This window comes from Pyrus communis, chromosome 10 (genome assembly GCF_041283825.1).
Source record: "Pyrus communis isolate YQ-2024b chromosome 10, ASM4128382v1, whole genome shotgun sequence".
Classification (NCBI taxonomy): Eukaryota; Viridiplantae; Streptophyta; class Magnoliopsida; order Rosales; family Rosaceae; genus Pyrus; species Pyrus communis.
Window position 1 is genome coordinate 30,207,509 of NC_142574.1, and position 21,318 is coordinate 30,228,826.

The window sequence follows — 21,318 nt, forward strand, 5'->3', positions numbered from 1 at the left end:
TTTAACTCAATAACTCTTGATGATTTTAAGTTCAAACACTACCACCTAAATAACCCTAACTCATGGAATTGAACAAAAGGCTATACATGTTTACGACCCAAATATTATCCTTTTACTCACAACATAATATATATCTTTGTTCCATGACAAACAAAGATCATACATACTTTAACCACCAAGTACAATTAACCAATTTAGTACATAATTATAAGCACTGAAAATTAAGGGGAAACTTTGAGATCCATATGGTAATCTCCCTTTGGTATACATAAGCAAATATATGATTAATTTCCATGCTTGTAGGGACATGCATGCCTTTAAAGTCTCTTAATTGGGAGAGCGATATGATCCAGGCAGATCAGGCAACTGGTTTGGGTTCGGAGAAGTGCTGCCGCCACTGCTGCTGGTGGTGGTGGTGGTGATGGGGTTGTTGCCCATGGCCCACAAAGCGCTATCAGAGGCTGCTGCTGCAGAAGAAGAAGCATTCAAAGATGGTCTGTTGACGAAGCTTTGGGGGGCCCACTGATCATTCTCAGATGGGTATGGAGCAGCTTGATCCACCAGATTGTTGCTCCTACCGCCGCCCATCTGATAAAACTGCTGACGCTGCTGTGGCTGCGCCACCACCAAAGGAGCTGAGAGATTGAACCCCTGCAGCAGGCTCATGCTCGAGGAAGGATCATGACCACCCCCAACATTGAACGGCTGAGATTGATTCAGAGATTGAAGCCCTGCAAGAGATGACAAGTACCCATGAGAAGCACCAGGGTAGTACTGATGGTGAATAGCCAAACCACCGCTCGGGTTTTCAGTGGACATCCCAACGGAGCCACCGCCAATTCCCAGAGTATTCAGCATGTCCTGCTCTCTCTGTGGTGGCTGCGGCTGCTGAGGCTGCACGGTCCGAGATGCAGACACCGAGGAGGAACCCGCCTTGTCGCGCTTCCCCTTTCGGCAGCCGCCGCCGACGGGGACATTGCGGAGGGTCCCGCCCTGAGTCCAGTACCTCCTACACGCCTTGCAAAAGTACCGCGGCTGAGAGAGGCTGTAGTTGTTGTAGTAGCAGAACTTGGTGTTCATGGAGTGGCACCGCGGGCACCTGTGTGGCTGCTGGTTCTCCTGCTCCGCCGCCGCCTTCAACCGCTGATCCTGGTTCTGCTGCTCGTTTTGCTCACCCCCCTCCTGCTGCTGTTGCTGCATGTTGCGTTCTCTCTTATGATGATCTGAAATCGTTTGATGGGTTGATGCGAGTCTTCAAGCGACATGCAGAGGTTTATAAAGAGGAGGAGGAAATTGGATTGTTGTGAGGGTGTGCTCAACGTGTCCGACGCTAATCCTTCAGAATCTCTCGACACTCAAAACTGACAAAACTAACGGCGATCGTTATCGTTATCGTTATCTTGCTCTCTCGCTGCATGCCGTGTGTGCCTTCCTCTTGTTTCCACCCACCTACCTGGTTACAACCAAAACCATCGGCTATTCATTTCATCATTCACATTGAATTAATGAAAATTAAAGCCCAAGTGATATTTGAAATTTATGGAAAATCTGGTCTTGAAATCGAGCGATATCCGCGAGGATTTCTTTTTCTCCTTCTAGAAATGGTGTCAGAGAGTTTGAGACGATGCGGTATGAGTTGCTTGTTTTTTCTAGAATTTTGGACGGGTGGCGGATATGCAGAAAACCAGAAAAAGGAGAGAGAGAGAGAGAGAGAGGTTTTAGCAATCTTTGGGAGCTGGAGATAATACCAGAATCGATTTTCAGTCACATAACAACATCTATCTCATCAAAATACAGGAAACCCAATACAGAAAGATTCAACCTTCACCGGAAAACGGTCCAAAGACTCGGCCTTTCCGTGCCGATCTGCAAAAATCATCAGACCCGTTTAACAATATCACCACAAAAACCCCAGAAATTATGAGAAGAAAAAAAATGAGAGTTTCAGCTGTACTGGGTTTTTAGATATATGGAGGTGTAGGGTAGGAGATGGACCACAGTAACAGGAGAATAAGATAGATCAGAGTCTGCAGAGGCTGCTGGTCAGGGAAGAAGAGGGTGGCTACTGGCTAGTGGCGGTCGTCGATAGGTTTTCGTCTGCTGTGTCAGACACTTAAATTTCAGCAACTACTATTTCTTCTCTCTCTCTCTCTCTCTCTCTTTCTCTCCCCTCTGCCAATCTACTACAATCATAGAGACTCTCGAGTCTTCTATTCACAATTTTTCTTCTTATTTTAATTTTAATTTTGTGTGTTTTTGTTGGGCGGATTTCTTCTCTTGTCTCTGACATCACTAAGCTAATTGGACGCAATTCTACTGAATCATGTCGCTGTCACAACGAAAATTTTTTCTTTGATCAGAACATTTCCATGGTGACTTTTTCGTACTCTCTCTCTCTCTCTCTCTCTCTCTCTCTCTCTCTCTCTCTCTCTCTCTCTCTCTTCTATTTTATATTTTCTTGCAAACTACTCAAGTACTGGATTAGTTAAAGTCCATTGTCATTCTTCAACAAACCACTTTTGTCCAGTCAGTGTCAAACTTATGTAGACATTCCAGTAGGAAAATATATTTACTACTTGTGCATATTCTCAAACTATAGAATTATGAACTAGTTTAGCTAAGGGGAAGAACGTCTCGAGAGTCATGGGCAAATTATCTTTTGTTGACATTGTTATGCTACCAAATTGTTGTAGGTCTATGGTGATATGATCAGGATAATTTCATAAAATTTGGCTCAATTGGCATTACTGAATTATATAACCTATGTTTTTTATAAGCAATAGTCTAGACTAAATTCATCTAAAATACGAGCATAAGAATTCGAATTTGAGTATAAAAGAAGGAGTACACTGCTCTGCTCTAGTGCCAACTTGAATAAATTGAAGCTCAAAAATCTATTTCCTATTTAAGAATATAATGGTATGTGAGTGGTAAAAAAAATCAACAGTTTCCATATGAAACCTTCACATTTAAATCTCTCAAAAAAAAAAAAAAAAAAAAAAGTTGGCGCATGTCCAAGTATATTCAAATCTCTCTTATCTCGTTTATCTAAAACCGTCACCGTTAAAACGTTAACGTAAAAAATATCAACGTCAACATATATTCGAATTTGTCATCTAGTTGATCAAAAATGTCAAAAAACCAAAAAAAAAAAAAAAAAAAAAATTGTGCTGAAAAATTATAATGCCACGTGGTGATTTGAAACCAGAGTAGATTGGACACCACATGCGTTATTAAATAGGATGGAAAATTAATTACGTGTCAATGTGTAAGAGATTATACTGATAATGATTATTAATTTAGAAAAATAAATGAAAAAGGTTTGAAAACTTTGAGTTTTAACGGTAAGGACAAAATAAAGGGTAAAGTAAATAGTACCAAGATTGACTTTTTAGTGTAAAAATATGGTTTTTCATTAAAATAAACAGTACCATGAACTTTTCGTTAAAACTCTCCATTAATTTACCACAACAAAAGTAAGATTTTATTGGGTTTTATATGTTAGGCCATCTCCTGCATCTCAAATATTATACATGAGTCCAAATATAACATTTTCCTATCCAATGCATTCAGAAAGTTATAACCTCATATATAATTTTTTAGTCAACTTGAAGCTTACATTTTGGTTTCAATCTATGTTTACAAAATTTTAGTCTAAGTTGCAGCCCACATTAACTAGGAAAGATATTATTTTAACACGAAAAATACTCGAATTGCTAAAATCACAATTGAGTTTTGACTACGTTTCTCCTTCGATGTACATGCTCAAATGTAAAACATTTTGGCCAATTCTATATAAATTGCACGTGTGAGAATGGCAATGACGATTTACTTGACAAAAATTATAAGAATATAAATTTTGCATTTGAGATGGTATCATTAGCTTTATTCATTTTGGTTTTGGTGAATTAATTAGCTTTATGTTTGTTAATGAAAATGACTTAGAAATAGGCATATAAGGAGCGGCAATTTAGACAACTCAGTATGATCGTATGACATAGATTGAAGTGTGTGTGTGAGAAATGGATTTTTGGATGTGTGTGTGTCGAGATATATTAGGATGATCTCTGAGAGAATGTGAGTGGCACGTGCCCCTTAGCCCTAACCACGTAATTACGTAACACAAGTAGAAGAAGAAGAAGAAGAGGAGGAGGAGTTAGCAGATGGACCAGATGGTGACGGTGGCGTCCGTTAGGGGTTGCAACTGCTCCCCAACACCCACACCCCCTCCACTTTTGGACACATTCATACCCTTTTACTCTTTCCTCACTCCACATCGTCCTCCTCAAAGCTCTCTTTGTGGTGGGATGATGCTACTTCGTATTTATGAAGACATTTTTTTAGTGCTACTAGAACATAAAACGGTACACTATATATTAATATATACAATTAGAAAGATACTTAAAAAAAAATTTCTTTCAATTATATAATGACATGTGGCTATTGTCTTGTGAATACTGATAAATCTCTCGTATTTATGCCATGCCACATATTACAATTTGTGATTTCAATATAATTGTCGGCTTACTGTTATTGGATAACCTTCCTATTATGTTTTCGGCTTTTCTAGTTGAGGATGATATACCCACCTTCTCGGTCAAATATTCTAATGTTTCATTTTTATGTTAAATGTACTTATGGCAACAACGGATTCCACTTATTTACTTACTTGGACTCTAAAATGTTAATAAACTTAACTTCAAAAAAGATATGAAGATGGAAAAATAAAAATAATTAAACAAATTCACGAATAAAATGGAAAACAAAATGAAGATCAAGAAATCTCCTAACAAGAAGGGGGTTAAAAATTCAGTTATGGTTTCAAGGAGCATGTTTTTGTTCATGTGATTTACTCATTCGCCTAGTTTCGGCTAGTAAAGCTTCCAATTCTTCTTTTAAGCGGTGAAGATGGTGGTGGCTGCATCGTGGCAGTCTATAACATTTTAGCAACCTCCTTGACATTCTATTGATGTTGGAGACAAAATAACTCTAGTTAATGTAACAAAACTTTAACTGGGGACTTAACGGATGTGACATTTTCAATAGTTTGAGTACTTGTGGGGAATGTTTAAAAAAATTGAGACCAATTTGGAATGACAGTAAAAGGTTGAGAGGTTTTAAGAACTTAATCCTTTAATTAATTAAATAAAATAATTTATCTATTTATTGAAAAAAAATTAATCATTAAAGAGTGACATTGAAAATAAATTTCAGAATTATCATGAAACATTACAAACTGGGAAGTCAAGCCGAAAGAGATAACAAGAATGTTCAAATAAGAAGATTGCTGACATACTGTTGAAATCTAACTCATGCAGTTTACTAATTGTCGTAATTTTTGAACCCAACCCGAGTTGACTACGTCATTACGACAATTAAATTTGGGAGTTTTAATGAAACATTTCTAGTACTATTCACTTTTAACAAAAATGACATTTTTATTCTAAAAAGTTACTCTTGATACTATTCACTTACAATACATTTTTGTCATTTTGATTAAAACTCAAAATTTTTAAACCATTTTCGTTAGTTTTCCTTTAAAATTTATGAACTAAATGAAGTAATCACCATGATCATGCTTTCACCTTCTACAGTTAAATCAAAATGTTGAAATTAAACTTGACGACGTTAAATTAAGAACCTAAATTCAGTTGAGGAGGATTCAGCACAACAGGATGAACAGTTTACCAACAGCATCATCCATCTCCTCAACTCAGCCAGTATCCTCCTATGTATCTCAAAGTGGGCCCAGTTTTGAAGGTTATGGGGGTTTACAAGGAAAGAACTTGGTCAGTAGCCGGTCCTGCTTACACCCAATCACGGGTGGACACGTGTTCAAGTTTTGATTTTTTTAATCAAAACTTGAACACGTGTCCATCCGTGATTGTGTGTAAGTAGGACTGGCCGCTGAATTTTCAGCAACCAAGTAGTATTCGATTTACAATATCATGGTGGGTCGTTGACCCGTTCACTGTTGGACTTGGTTCAATCTGGGCCTGGCTGTTAATTTCTCCTAGGTCGAGGACTGCACTAATTAATTCATCCCAAGCCCATTTGTTTGGCTCTCAACCTCTTAACTACCCTTCAAAAAAGAAGTTTGTTTCCGCTATCTAGAGGGGTGCTATATTTACTTCTCACACACAAATTTAATTTATGTATTTTGATTTGACGGTCAAAAAGTTGGAAATCGAGAGGGAAACAAGTTATTCACCAATATTATGTTATCCGCACACTTCTTTTAACTTGCATACACCCATATTAATTTATATTATCTAATCCGAGGAGTTGATTTCTTCCCTTTGCTCCAAAGCTCGAAAATTTTAAAAATTGTGTGAAAAGTAAAAAAGATGAGGAGAACACCACTTTATATGAAATTCATAGTTGTTTACCACTAAATTTTTATGAAAATTTAAAACTATGCGGTTGCGGAGAACACCACTTTATATAAAATCCATAGTTATATATACAAAATATATTCTCAAAATACTATCTGATGAGTCCATATTATACCATATATTTTACCCTAATCTTAGTATTAATTTATTGATTATTTTGGTAGAATTTTGATACTTTGTTGTATATTTTCAATGTAGGACATTCGAGTTCCTGTGAGCAAAACGTGACCAAATGGATGAATTTTGGAGTGATTCCAATTGGAGGATGTTCGTGAGTCTTTCCAGATGATTGTATCAAAATTCCAGATTTTTCTACCAAGTTTTTTTACAGTGGAGAAGAAAAGAAGGTCGCGCAGTTTTTCCAGATTGACGTTTCTAGACGGCTTGGGTATTTTGGAGGTCAAGATGGTATATTTTGAGGAATATTCATTTTGAGGATTTGTAGTGGACATCTTCATCTTTCAGAAAAGACCTTTTGGGACCAAATCGGAGTTGGTCGGTCAAAAGTGTGATTTTCTGAGAAGTTCGAATTTTAGTTTAAATAGGAAACTTTTTTTTTTCTGTTTTATTATTTTATTATGCTTACTAGTTTTATTCTAAGACATTTTCTAAGAAGGATTTTATTTTGTAGTAGTATAAATAAGGTTTTTTAGCCATTAGATTGAGGGGGACGCACACATCAATTGGGAGGAAACGCACGCACTACTCTAGAGAGTTTTTGAAGTTTATTTTCTATCATTTTTATATTTCAATAAATTCATTTTGTTTTATGGTTGTTCATTACATTTGTTAGGATGATGTCTTGAGCCTTAGTGTGAATATATAGTTTTTATTTAATTGCTTATGATATTACGCATGCCTACTTTGAATTATTCATTAATGTGCTTTAAATTGTTTCTATATCTTAATGCTTAGCTACCATTAGATGTTTAGATAAGTAATTGGATGCAATTCGGTCGGAATATCACCGGAGAATTGAGTATCGTTTCTTATGATTAATAGTTGTAATTTCACCTAGGATGAATACCACATTTTAGGGGTTGCATGGTTTTTCAAAGGGTTTTCACAAAGCATAATGAGTCATGCATGTTTATATTTGATTTGAATACCATAGACAGATTGCATGTTTGATATACGTTATAGCTTTAATACCACGAGTAGAATATGCATTAGGAAAATCTAACCTTTAAAGTTGCATGGGTAATTCATAAGTAATTAGTAAATCTACATAAGATTGTTAAGGAGATGGCGGAACCTTAGGCTTTTACAATTTGGTTTTCAAAACTATTTTCTTTGTTTTCTTTACTTTGTCAATTTATTTAATTGTTTTTAATTAAATTCGTTTTCAATATTTTAGGTGATTAAATCAACCTCTTCTAAACTTTGTTTTCAAATATTTAATTAAGAATTAGTTTAAATACAAATTATTCATTCAATCCCTGCGGAAAACGACCTTACTTGAGCCGTTTACACTACAACTACATTATTCTCTTGCAAGTATTTTTAAGCGTTTTTATCCCTACTTTTGTAGGTGATAGAAATCTTATCACTATCTTTCGACCCGTAGATGTTATCCATAAATACTATACTATAAATTGAACCATCGTTATTCTCTGATTGAATGCACCCGAATTTCTACATTCGTCCTCTCTGATATTAAGAAACTAAAGTAGAATTGTAGAATATACATTTCAAAAGCCAAAGAAAAAAGAAAGATCAAAACCTAATGCTACTTAAAATATGTCATCCCTGATTTATTAACTACAAGTAAACATTAACCTTCCAACTCCTTCCATCATATCCAGCAAAGTTCCATTCATCCAAACATCAATGTTTCTTCACGTCATCTTTAGTAGGCCTCCGAATCCGCTTCCTAACTTCCACAACATTCGCCTCCTCATCCACCACCTCCACAACAACCCCTATCCACCGCCACCTCATCTTCGGAATCCGATGAAGTCCCCACCACCGTCTCCTTGATCTTATGCCCTGTCTCCTTCACTGCCCCCACGCCCCCTTCACTGTGTCCTTCGCCGTCTCTGCCACCTTGGTCGTCCCTTCCTTCACCTTCTCTGCAATCGTTTCCACCACATCCTCTGTTTTCTCCTTCATACTCCAAACACTCTCTTTTGTCTTCTCCTTCGCATGCTCTGTTGTCTCTGCGGCCTTATGAGTCCCTTCTTTTGCCTTCTCGGCTGCAGTGCCCGCCATGTCTTTGGTCTTCTCCTTCATCTCCTGAACATTTTCTTTCGTCTTCTCCTTTGCATGCTCCGCCATCTTCGTCGCCTTACAAGTCCCATCTTTTGCCTTCTCAGCTACAGTGTCAGCCATGTCTCTGGTTTTCTCCTTTGTTTTGTAACCGTACTGTTTAGCTTTCTCCTTTGCGCTCTTGGTCTTCTCTGTTTCATGTGGTAATCCTCAAGTTTATCTGCTGGATCCTTTCCTCTGTAATTCACGTCCTCATTCCTCCGCTTCGTGTCATAAAATTCCCAGTCAGACTTCGAATCTCTATTCTTTTCCGGTGCATTTAGACCCTAAATTTCAAAGACATAATGGATCAAATTAAATTTTCGATGTCGGATTCGTACATTCTTCACCAAGTATTACTGTTAATCACGTACTTAAGTAATTACCTCGGAGAATTTGGAGGCGGAGACGAAGCAGACTCTTGAGAATTTGTGAGATGAATTTGTGAGAGAGAGTGATGAAGGGGTTTGAGGAAAAGACTTGGAGAGGTTGAAGATGACAATTTTTTCCATGGAAATTACTACCATCTTTGCTGCTCTGTTTGTTCTCTGTTTCTGTTCTTTTTCCCTTTTGATTTTGTTTTCTGTTTGTGAAATCATGTTATATCACCACTTTCTGGGGTTGCATGTTGTAAGTGGGGAGGTTAGGTGGCAGCGTTGTTACTCGACACATGTACTGGTCAATGGGTGGGGCTTTTCGAAAAAAAATTTATATACCAAATGTTGAAAACCACGAAACTTGAAAGTATTAACTAATATTTACCCTTGATTCATTAAAGAAGATTTTGGTGCATATGCGAAAAGACTTCAACACGCTTATACTGCATAAATTATTATTGTATTGTCTAGCAAATTATGTTGGAGATTACTTTAAAACTATATTTAAACGTGATTTATAAAACTGATATCCGTAATATTTTTCCTTCAATTTTCAACTTCACACAAGTAAATAGCAGATTTTTTTATCCTATCAATGCCTAAAACAGTAATTTATGATATGCCTAATAATCCGCATACTGTATTATATATGGAGTAATGTTATTCATACCATGTTTTTGTATCGCATTTCTATACTACCTTAGGTGACATTTGATGTGGACAACTACATCATTTGAAAAATTTGCAAAACCTAAGGAAATGAAGGAGAAAGACTCCTCGTATACCACACTCATCATTTAATTAAATAGTTTATCTTAATTATTAGTTTATTAAATAATGAACTAAATTTAAAATTCTGATTAATTCAAATGATGTGGTTGTCCACAACAAATGTCATCTAAGATGATATGAAAATGTGGTACAAAACATAATATGAATAGCATTATTCCAGATATAATACAGTATGCGGATTATTAGGCATATCATAAATTATTGTTCTAGGCATTGACAAGATAAAAAATCGGCTATTTACTTGCGTGAAGTTGAAAATTGAAAGAAAAATATTACGGATATCAGGTTTATAAATCACGTTTAAATATAGTTTTAAAGTAATCTCCAACATAATTCGCTATGTTGATAATACAATAATAATTTTATGCAGTATAAGCGTGTTGAAGTCTTTTTGCAGATGCATCAAAATCTCTTTTAATGAATCAAGGGTAAATATCAGTTTAATATCCTCAAATTTCGTGGTTTTCAACATTTGGTACATGAAGTTTTTTTCGTCCTAGAGTCATACCTAAAGTGTTAATTTTGGGACAGTCTTATACATCCGTTAGTCTGCTTCCATTAACTGATGACGTGGCACCCATGTGGACAATGACTGGGCGCCACATGTTATTAAGGGGTCCACATGAAAATTAAAAATTTTAAAAATAAATATTTAAAGAAAAGTTTTTTTTTTTTTTTTTTTTTAAATGCAAAACCCAAATCCCGCCTCCCGTGCCCACCCTCCCACCCTCTTCACCTGCAACCACTTCCCTCCCCACTGCGCCTCCATCCTATCTTCTTCCATCCCCCATCATCTCTCCCAAAAATCCCGCCGTTGCCTCCCGAGCCCACCCCCTTCTCCCATCCCAAAAATCATGTCGTTGCCCTCCTCCTCCAACTCCACCACCCCCTGTGATCCCCTCCTCTCCTAAACTCCCACATCAGAACCCTCGGCCTCTTCCTGATCTGCCTAATCTCCGCTGTAACCCTTTGTTGTAGCCTTGCAGTCGATACCACGAACGATTCGATGGAGACAGCGGTTGGATTCTTGTCTCCATCAGCCCCCTGTTTTGTTAAGTGGGGAGGGAAGTGGTTGCGAGTGATAGGGCTGGGAGGGTGGACCGGGAGGGGGGGATTTGGGGAAGACGATCTGGTTTTGTTTTGTTTTTTTTTTTTATTAACTTTTCTTTAAATAATTATTTTTTATAATTTTTTATTTCCACGTGGACCCCTTAATGACACGTGGCGCCCAGTCATTGTCCACATGGACACCACGTCATCAATTAACGGAAGACTTAACAGGCAAACTAACAGATGTATGAGACTGTCCTAAAATTAACACTTTAAGTATGATTCTGGGACAAAAAAAACTTCATGTATCAAATGTTGCAAAACCACAAAACTTGAGGTTAGTAAACTGATATTTACCCATGAATCAATTATGTTTTGTTTACATCTTTAAAAGCTCGACAACAACTTGAACTAAGAACTCTTAATTCATCAGAAGGATCTATTTTCGCAAGACATTCATGTGCACCATCACTCTCAACATTAACCCCTTTAGCTCTATAATAACATAACTATTAATGCTTTCAGTAGAAGCGATCGAACCTTTGAATCACATATTGGTATGCGCATGCTGAACGTTTGAATCACAAGTGTTGGGTTATGTTGGAAATGTCATCGTGTTTTTCGAGAGTTAAGTTGACAACTAAGTTGGTCAGACTGTCAACAATTGCAGACGTTGAAGAGGAGCCCAGTAGAGTTAGTATTGGTAGACCCGACGAGCAAGTTGTGCGTTCCAAGTATCATTCAAGACCCTTTCCCCTTAAGCTTGTAGTGGATCGTAGGCTGGTGGAGATCTCGAGATCTCAGACACCAAGATGATGGGAGTAAGGCGTGCCATATCAAAGATGGCGATTGTTGATGATTTAGAGGTTGTGGGTTTGTTGGAGTCAGATTTTGTGAGCAATCATCGAGTCATGCATGAAGGCTAAGAAGGAACTGACGATCTGAATACTGCTACACGCGCATAGAAAATCTACTCATAATCGGATTGAAGTATAGAAAGAGTATGAATTTCTCTATTGGCTATGGCAAGCTGACAATGTGAGGGAGTTCAACCTACACATGCATTTATCCCGTTAACCTTGTGGGACAACAAGATTTAGTTCTCACCAATATCCCAAACTATTTCATAAATAACCTCTATATTTTTTGGGTCTTCGTGGAGGAATAAATTCTAGCAGCCCCATTCTCTGTCACCGAGGATCGATTCAAGCAAGAACAAGTCGTCAAGAACCAACCATTTCAAATAATCATTGTGTCAGTTGGTCTTCCACCACATCCACCAATTATCCCAGGAGAGTAGTGCATATTTTAGATATAGCTCATATAAATAGCATGATATTTGTCACCTCCTTTGGGTGACACTAGACTAAAAACATATTCATAACAATTGTGCCCATTCATCTACCCTTGCACTTATCATATTCTCATGAATTGGTATTGATCCTTTTGAATAATTTCACCCGATCATCTATGTGGAGATCATGTCAACTCCTAGGCGCTTCCCCTTTTATATTTCTTTTTTTCTCTACCATCAAAGAAAATTATAGGGCCTAATTAGATGACCCAAATGACAAAAACGCACTGAAAAATGTCATTTCTTGTTACGTGCCGTTATTTACCAAAAAAGTAGATTTAAGTTGCACAATTGTTAAATTATAACGCAATACAAAGCTTTGGGTGACTAATTCGAACTGTGAATAGCAATATTATGTGACAGATGATTGTGGAAGTTAATTTGTTCATCATATTTCACCAATTTTTTATTTTTCTAAAATAACCACCAAAGTAAAGTATGTTTATTAGAATGGACATTTTGAAAAAAAAAGTAAAAATCAATCAAAAGAGCTGCAAATTAAACAAAAAAGTAAAAAAAAATCTCAAAATTTCTTCTCGTGTCCCTCGCCGGCAGGCGGCCTTAGTTCCACCATATCCGCTTCCATCACCTTTCCTTCTGCCACGCCATCGCCGTCCACATCAAAACCAACTTCCACATCACTCTGACTAGTAGCATCATCATCAATGGCCGCCACTCCCACTTCCTCATCAGGAGCTCCAACCACCGTCTCCTTAATCTTCTGCCCCGTCTCCTTCACCGCCCCCCACGTCCCCTTCACCGTGTCCTTTGCCGTCTCCGCCGCCTTGCTCGTCCCCTCCTTCACCTTCTCCGCCACCGTCCAGGCGACATCCTCTGTTTTCTCCTTCAAACTCCACGTACTCTCTTTCGCTTTGTCCTTCACGCTCTCCGCAGTCTCGGCTGCTTTATAAGTCCCTTCCTTCGCCTTCCCGGCCGCAGCATCTGCCATTTCTTTGGTCTTCTCCTTCGTCTCGAAAGCGTATTCTTTTGCCCTTTCCTTGGCGCTCTCCGCCGTCTCCGCTGCTCTATTCGTTCCCTGTTTCACTTTCTCCGCAATTGTCTGGGCTGCGCTCTTCGCCTTCTCCTTTGCTTCCTGCTCGTACTCCATGTTTTTTATAGCATGGCTGCTCACGTGCGCCGACCCGTACTCTCGGTCCTTATTTATCCGGTTCTTGTTGTCATATCTGTTCTCTTCCGCCGCATGTTTACCCTGAAATTAATTCAGAACAAATTTGATCAATACATTTTTGACAATGAGGATTCGACTAGAGAGCACACTGGCCTGACTAACTAGCCTAATCTGCATCTGTAAATGTTACCTCAGAGAATTTGGAGGCGAAGCAGACGCGGGAGACTTTCGGAGATAAATATCGACGAGAGAGTGACTGAGAGGATGGAGGAAAAGATCTGGAGAGGTTGAACATAACATTTTTTTTCTATGGAAAATACTGCCATGTTTGCTTCCTCTGTTTTTCTTTCGTTCTCCACTAAATTTGGTCCGGATATCCTATCACCGCTTACTAGGGTTTGCATGTTATGACGAGATTAAGGAGAGTAGGTGGCAGCTTTATGGCTTGACACGTGTGGCTGTCAATTGGGGAGAGCTGAAATCCAATCCGTCGCCGAATGGTAAAACAAAATGAAGAAAACAAATGGAGTGTACGTAATCTTATAATCTACTCGTAATAATATAGTTCAAATTTATTTTTGTCGAAAATTAAACATAAAACTTCTGCTACCAGACCGTTTTAAGTAGTAACGGGGTGAGCAATTTAGCGGATGATTAACTGAATGAAATACCATAATAACACGGTAAAATTGAAAACAGTAAAAGTAAAAACAGTTGAAAAAAGAACACAGCTTTGGAGTTGCAGATTAGAACAGTTCGGAAATAATCATAAATTCACAACCCAATTTTATTCACTGTATCAGAGCAAGAATGGTAATAAATGGTGGAGGGATTTTACTGCTCCGACGGTTCAGTCAGGCAAAAATGCCAATCGGGGCACATTCTTCCGGAGCTCCGGTACGACTGCCTCCGAGGCTAGTTCCGGAAGTCCACCGTTTTCAGGTACTGACAAAAGTTCTTCTCTTTGCTTGCTTTTACTCGCATATCCCTCTCAATTAACAAGTTCCTATTCAAATCCCTAGAATTTGATTGAATTGGGAATTGAGGGGTTCCGCTAAAGATTTGTTCTTTACGCTTTATGAGTTGATGGGTCTTTTTATTATTTAATCACATAAAAGTAGCTTCATTTGGTTGATTTGATTTTGGAAGCTTATACTCTTTTGAGGTTTGTTGTTAATTGGTGTCTATCTTCCATGTTTAGCTTTGTGTGTGCAAATCTATGTGGCTTTGAAGCTTCAATGCATTAGATTTCTTAAGATAAATAGTTGGCGGAAGCTGTTATTTGCACTCCAAAAAAGTCATTCTGCACTTTTCTTGGAAAAGTCATATTTTTGGTTGCTAGCAGCCAACGGTTTAAACTTTCTATTAGTTTTGGTAAACCATGGTTACATTATAAAGTAGAGCATTGTCATGTAATTTGACAAACAAGTATCTTTTGTTAATGTTGCATAACTGAAACAAAAGTATGAATACAGGCTGCTCGTGCGAGTGACTATAAATTCGAGTATTTTTAGGACACTTGAAGAGCAATAATGCTTAGTTCTAATTGTACTATCATTAAAAAGAACAATTGAAATTCTGTAAAACAAGTAAATGTGGCTGGAAGTTATGCATGCATTGCAATTGCAGATACAAGCAATACATATATCTAGGAGGAGAAGCTATCTTCCGCCATTCAAATTGTTCACATTGTTTGTTCATGATAAGTTGGTTTGGTGCTTTCCCCTGACTCCTTTATATGTTCATTAGTTCCACATTGGTTTTGCTTAGCTTTCATGTAATCTCCTGCGAGTATCATATCTACGTATCTATCTGTACAAGGCATGACTACCTTAGTTCAGTAAAGGGAACTTATATTTGTGAAGGATTCCCTTGCCCATGTGTTTGAATTAAATTTTTTAATTTGAAAGTTCAAACAAGAATATTTAATGTTTATGTTTTCAGTTTTCAGTTGCTCAAATTGGATTGACTGCTAGTGATATATTTAGGTTCTCGTATAGTTGTGTGCGTAAACATTTCTAGCATTATACTTTTGGGACCGTCTTCTGAGAAAATTAACCAACAAAAGCTTCATTGCTCCAAAATTCTATAAATCACGTCATTTATGCACCTGCTCTTGGCCTTTATCATTTTCTTCAAATTTCAGGAATATGTTCTACATATATTTCCAGATTTTCTATAGAATTGGTGATAGCTAATACTTTGTCGTGGTTGCGTTAACAGTATTTGTCCACTGACTGTGGTAGGACTACATAGTATCTATTTGCAGGAGGATCAGTTATAGGTAGTCTTGTAATGGGTTAGATCTCTCAATATGACCCCATTTGCTTCTCTGGCGTTTCCGATCCTATTGTCCCTGGAGATTTTTACAAAATTGTCATGTTGGTCTAGATTTCTGTCTTTTGAAGATTTAATGTATTATTGTTGAATACTATGTTGTGCTTGAATTCATGATCTAGAGCAAACAAAATATAGCACTGCACCGAATTAGCACACTCACCTATATTAGAATTTTGTCCGAAAATTACATCATGATTAGAAAAATATTGAATCCTTCTTTATTGTTCCTCCTCCCTAAAAGGAATTAAACCTCACTTCGTTCATACCTTATAAGAACTAATCTCTAACAGATAGTCTAAAACCTAATGATATCCTTCCTGTTAATTCACTTACTTGAAATGAATTAAGGGGAGCGGACATAAATGATAATGGAGCTGTTCACACCCTTTTTAACATCTCTCACACCCTTCTTTATTACTGGGCATCGGATTAGATAAATCAAACGGAAACAATGGACAAGAATAAACAGGGGTTGTAGGAGGAGAAAAATTGTGTGTATTTATCATTTCCCATGATAAACTGATTTACTTACCAATCTGTCTTTTTGACCATCAGTTCTTTCCACGTTGAACAGGTTAAGCGTTTTTCTCCGTGATTGACATCTATATAACCGCCTGGGGCAGGTGTTGGCTTGCATGCAGCTTCTCAAATTACTTTCTCACCTTTATATGAATCCACGTTGAATAGGTTGAGCGTTTTTCTCCGTGATCAACATGATAACATCTATAAAACTGTCTAGGGCAGGTGTTGGTTTGCATGCACCTTGTTGAATCTCTATGCATCCAGGTTCCACAAGTCGAGCATTTTTCTGCATGATCAACGTCTATACAACCATCTGGGGCAGGTGTAATCACCTAAGCATGTTTGGTTTGCATGCATTTTTGTCAAGCCTCTTTATTACCTCTATAAAAATCCTAGTTATCCTACGGTCTCATCACAATTCAGTATTCAAGTTTTTCCTTCCCCGTTATTGCTATAAATCTGCTAAAGCTTCTTTCTTGTAGAAGCAGTTGAAGTTTTCACTATCCTGGTGATGAATATACGAGCAAATTGTTGTCATGGAGTTTCCTAGTCGATGTGATTACCACAGTTATTCTGTGGCCAACTCTGTAAGTACTAGGCAGCAATACAGCATTCATATGGCTTTTTTATGATACGGTTTCTAATTTTCAGCTTTGATATGATATATACATGAATTTCATTTTTCAGCAGGTACCATGTGTGAATTTGTATAAATGGCTTAAGTTAGCAGGCCTCTGTTAGGATCTCCAGCTTGCTTATGTGCTGTTTGGATTACCTTCTATGCTTAAATTTTGTCAGTGATCCTGTTTAAAGTTTCCTTTCTATTACCTTATGAAGGGAGTTGGAGGATATCAAAATCGTACTCTAAAAAGGAAGCTCATGAAATAGCAAAATCTTAAGTTTAATTCGCTTCTAATTTTTCCCAAAAGCAAAGATAGTAGCCTCGTTAGTGGATACAGATGCCAAACGCATGGGAATAGAGAAGAAAAATAATAATGCAAGGCACTATATATTCAATTGTTTTCTGTTGTCGAACAGATTATGTTTATGCAACCACGAAATTGCTAAGGAGAGTTTTTTTTTTTTTTTTTTTTTTTTGATGTAGGATGGACTCAAAAGCAGCTTTGATTCTCGCCTTGGGATTGAAGAAATGACAAGCAAGCAAGACATGGAATCCAACTGTGAAGTTGAAGTGGTTCAGTGGACGACGAAAATGAAAACACAAGTTCCATTGAGCTCATCAGGTTGTGCTACCCCTTTTACTCACATTCCCAACATTATAACAATCGTTTACTCACATCCCTAACATTACGACCTCTAACCCTCTAACTAAAAAAAATCTTAATATAAAATTTTAAATACAACAACTTAAGAGGGGAAGTTCTGGGTTTGCTATTTCAGGGGAGGCCTTAATTTGCAATGTTGGGCTTCAGTCTGTCTCGTATGGCGTTTGTGGTACTTGTCGTACTACTCGCTGTGGGGTTCGGTTGCAAAGAGAGAAATCATCTCTGGAGATAGCAGTCCCTTTACTTCTTCCTTTTATAACGTTTATAAGCTAACACTGACAGGCCAATCCACCTCCACCAGTTGCTCTTGGGATGCTGGCTTTAGAGAGAGAAAGGGTGTGAGTCTTGAGAGTGAGAGAGGCAAAGGAGCGAGAAAATGTGGTTTGGCAGAAGGCAATGACTGTATGTGGTAGCCCTGGTTTTCCTTGGCGTTCTGTGCGAGAAAAGGATGAAGGAGTATGGCTCCACATATGTCCATACTGTCGTAGCCCTAGTCTGCCAGATTTGAACTAAAAGAGGCGCCAGAATATGTCACTCTCTTCTGCATCCTCTCTAACTCTCCCTTCTCTCTTCCTTTCTCTGATTCTGTTCTCTTTTTACACACTGGTCAGATGGCTATTCCAAAACCACCAGCCTCCGGCCACTTGTCATTCGTTCCTCACCTCGTCAAACTTTCCACAACACTGCCAATGTACTCTCTCTTTCTTTCAACCCAATTTCTTCACTCTCTGGCATTCCTCCTCAGCCTTTTCTTTAATTTCTTTTATCCTCTTTTCGTTCCCTCACGTTCTTTACCCCACTCCTCTGCACCCCCTTACGTGTTCTTCTCGCTTTGGCCACACCTGTGCTCTCTCCACTGGCAGCATCACAAGTTTACCAGCTAGACCACGGCCTGCAGCTTATACAACCCCACCCTCACCAACACAAAGATTTAACCAGCCCCTACCTCTCTGAAGATCATCGCTATCAACAAACGCTCTGTGTTCATAGACAATGGAAAACTTCCATCCACCTTCTGTCCCCTCTACAACGACCGTAACCTCTACTCACCAGACAAATAATTCGCAGTCCTCCACTTGTGAACCAATGAGCTGTTTGCCTTCAACTACTTATAGTCCTTCAGCCACTCAGTACAGGTATTACCCGGCACTCCTGTACGCAAGAAATTATTACCCGTACTATCAGGCGGGTCTCCCCATGTATCCATTCCTGGGCGGCGCCCAACCGAATATGATTCTATCCAGAGAACAGGCCAGCCTAGACCGATCCAGATGGATATTGGATGCCCTTATGTCTAAGTCTGCAAGAAACGAGAGAAAGATGGCAAGACAGAGGAGTCTCAGTTTGAGCAGAAACGCAGCCAATACTGCTGTTTCCTCTACTTGTTCTCCCCCAGTGAGCAGGCATCCTCCATTTCATGGGAATCATGATGATGATACTTGTGGAATCATTTCCACTTCATCATCTGGTAATGGTGCTGATTTGCAGAACCCCAAAGAACAGCTCTACCCGTTCTGCACGCCGGATAACAAGGTATGGATTGATCTTTTGTCTTCTCAAATCTGAATTTCAAATGAGTTTTTCTTTAAACTATTATTTCCGTGTATTCTTATTTACAGAAACTGAGACCGCTGTTTAACAAGGAGTTGAAGAATAGTGATGTTGGACCTTTGGGCAGGATTATAGTACCGAAGGTGAGGTCTTTGTTTGTTTTGGTACTTTCTGTTCCTTTTACGTCTTTTTGTTTTTCCTTTACTGAGAAATGGTGACGGAAGAGAAGAACTAAAAAGGCGGACCAACCAACTTCTTACTTTGATGTCTTTGACTTTTATTGACTACTGCAAAATGTTTCTGATTTATACTGCCTAGTAAAAAATCCCTTCCTCCTTTCTAAGTTTTTGCACCAACATTTACTCTTTACATGTTTTCTCCTCATTCACAGAAAGAAGCCGAAAATAACCTTCCAATGCTCTCCGAAAAAGAAGGCATCCAGCTGACTGTCAGAGATGTACATTCCGACCAGCATTGGGAGTTCAAATACAAGTAAGCGTATAGACAATACTATTAATTTTATATTTTAATGCCAAACCATCTGTGCAAGAGTTTACTGCCAATTAATTAAAGCCATTTTTTTCTGCTTGGTTAATTTTACACAGGTACTGGTCAAATAACAGAAGCAGAATGTATGTGTTCGAATATACAGGTAAAAAGTAAAAACTGATGGAATTGCTCTTAATGTTCATTGACAAACACACGATATGTCATGTTTACTGAGTATCCTTATTTTCAATGTAACAGGCGCTTTTGTTAGGCAAAAAAGGCTGGAGGCGGGAGATTGCATTTATCTTTATGAGGATGAATGCAAGAACATTGTGAGTCCTCTTTTCGTCCTTAATTAATACAGAATCTGTTGCAAATTAAAGTAGGATTTTGAAAGTTGAATACAAATTGAAGAGTCTGAACTGCATGCCTTGTGACAATAACTTTTTACGTTATGATGACGATATCCTCTGGAGGATAGTGTGAAGGTACATAATAAGGTGCATGTACGGATAGAATAGGATGACCATTGATGAGCGCCTAGTAGATTATGCGTTGTAAAGCACTGGTGTAGCGTGAGTATTTTGCACATTGAACCGAGCGTTCAGAAACGGCTCTAATTAGTTGGCAGGAAGACTGAAATAGGAGTTTTAGGCTTGGATTATGTGTAGAATTCAGTTCAGTGGGCCATAATCCCCTGAAAATAATAATTGTCCCAAATGAGAAAATCTGGAGTTCACGGAAAGACCATTAATACGGAGTCATATCTTACACAGATTTTGAACTGTCATTGTTTTCTGTATGTCAAATTCTGCATTGTTGGACATAGATTTCAGTTTGTGCATAATTAGACTGTTTTGCTTCTCTTAATATGATGTTATCTTAACTAAGCTACTTTTTTCGTCCATGCGAGTAAACAGTTCATCTACGTAGAAAAGGTGCCAAGACCAGCGCGTGTAGCTGAGCCCTCCTCTTCTCAACAGCGTAATACTACGACTAACCATACAGACCAAACCGCCAACATCAACACTAACCTCGAGGCCAACAATACCGACAACAGAAAAACTAACACCAATCTCAAGGCCGACAACACCAATGACAAAACTCCCAACACCGATGCTAAAACCCATAGAAGTAACCCCTATGTGGCCTCAAACTTGTTTTCACCTTCACCTTCCCCTTCACCATTTACCTATGTAGCTGGCTACGAAGAAGACGAATTATCTCTAGAACTACTTATGGAACAACTTAAGCAAGAGCAAGAAGCTAACGTTTTTGCGGATGCTTTGTCTGTGATCTCTGCTTCTTCATCAGCCTATATGGAACATGAGGAAGCTACTACTTTGTCCAACAACATCGCTGATTGCCATATGGAGACATCTACCAAACCACCGTCCACATCGTCTGCAGGAATCGATCCTTCATCGTCATCATCTTCACAGAGTAGAGCAATGGTGAGGATGGTAAATGATGATCAGCCTGAGTTCGATGACTGCTACAAAGGCCTTGGGACGCTCCCAGAAGTCGACCACTACAAGTATATGTGACTATCGCCTCTTCGATCGCAACGGGGCCGCAGCTGACGACAAGAGAACTGAACGGTTGAGTACTTTTTCTCTGGCACAGGATATTGTCAATTGTTTCATGTGCTTCAGAAGATATATAGGAAAAAAAAAAATTATTGATGTGATGTTAATTTTTATGTTCTGATGTCAATTTCATTCCTAATGAAATCAAATTTAGTTTTACTTGCTTAACATTTTAAAAATCTCATTTTAACATTCGA

At 38.3% G+C, this 21,318-nt stretch overlaps 3 protein-coding genes and 1 pseudogene across 13 annotated transcripts; 1 reads left to right on the forward strand and 3 right to left on the reverse strand.

The window, feature by feature from the left end:
• LOC137727427 (uncharacterized) lies at positions 1-2,385 on the reverse strand. The gene has a single exon (XM_068466290.2). The coding sequence runs from the start codon at positions 1,198-1,200 to the stop codon at positions 328-330; it is 873 nt and encodes a 290-aa protein (XP_068322391.2). The 5' UTR covers positions 1,201-2,385; the 3' UTR covers positions 1-327.
• Positions 2,386-8,222: 5,837 nt separating this feature from the next.
• On the reverse strand, positions 8,223-9,169 carry LOC137728548 (uncharacterized; annotated as a pseudogene).
• Positions 9,170-12,635: 3,466 nt separating this feature from the next.
• On the reverse strand, positions 12,636-20,902 carry LOC137728549 (uncharacterized). Its single transcript, XM_088678005.1, has 3 exons — positions 20,885-20,902; positions 13,535-13,651; positions 12,636-13,425 (listed from the first exon to the last, which is right to left on the reverse strand). Exons 1-3 carry the CDS (start codon positions 20,900-20,902, stop codon positions 12,739-12,741), a joined length of 822 nt encoding a protein of 273 aa, XP_088534131.1. The 3' UTR covers positions 12,636-12,738.
• On the forward strand, positions 14,091-21,289 carry LOC137729242 (uncharacterized). Of its 11 annotated transcripts, none has more exons than XM_088678001.1 (9): positions 14,091-14,286; positions 16,259-16,371; positions 16,689-16,793; positions 17,312-19,025; positions 19,112-19,186; positions 19,435-19,535; positions 19,649-19,695; positions 19,791-19,864; positions 20,453-21,289. In XM_088678001.1, exons 4-9 carry the CDS (start codon positions 18,486-18,488, stop codon positions 21,077-21,079), a joined length of 1,464 nt encoding a protein of 487 aa, XP_088534127.1. In that variant the 5' UTR covers positions 14,091-14,286; positions 16,259-16,371; positions 16,689-16,793; positions 17,312-18,485; the 3' UTR covers positions 21,080-21,289. The 11 variants fall into 11 exon arrangements, with proteins under 11 accessions (XP_088534127.1, XP_088534128.1, XP_088534130.1 ...); XM_088678002.1 differs by having other exon boundaries at positions 16,695-16,793; XM_088678004.1 differs by lacking the exon at positions 16,259-16,371 and having other exon boundaries at positions 17,312-17,450; positions 17,794-19,025.
• Positions 21,290-21,318: the final 29 nt, after the last annotated feature.

Coding starts and splice junctions, on each gene's coding strand:
- LOC137727427 (XM_068466290.2), bottom strand. CDS start 1,200: ATGCAGCAACAGCAGCAGGAGGGGGGTGAGCAAAACGAGCAGCAGAAC.
- LOC137729242 (XM_068468104.2), top strand. CDS start 18,486: ATGGAAAACTTCCATCCACCTTCTGTCCCCTCTACAACGACCGTAACC. Junction 19,187..19,434: donor GCAGGATTATAGTACCGAAG/GTGAGGTCTTTG, acceptor CCTCATTCACAG/AAAGAAGCCGAAAATAACCT. Junction 19,536..19,648: donor CATTGGGAGTTCAAATACAA/GTAAGCGTATAG, acceptor AATTTTACACAG/GTACTGGTCAAATAACAGAA.
- LOC137728549 (XM_088678005.1), bottom strand. Junction 13,426..13,534: donor TCGCCTCCAAATTCTCTGAG/GTAACATTTACA, acceptor AATTAATTTCAG/GGTAAACATGCGGCGGAAGA.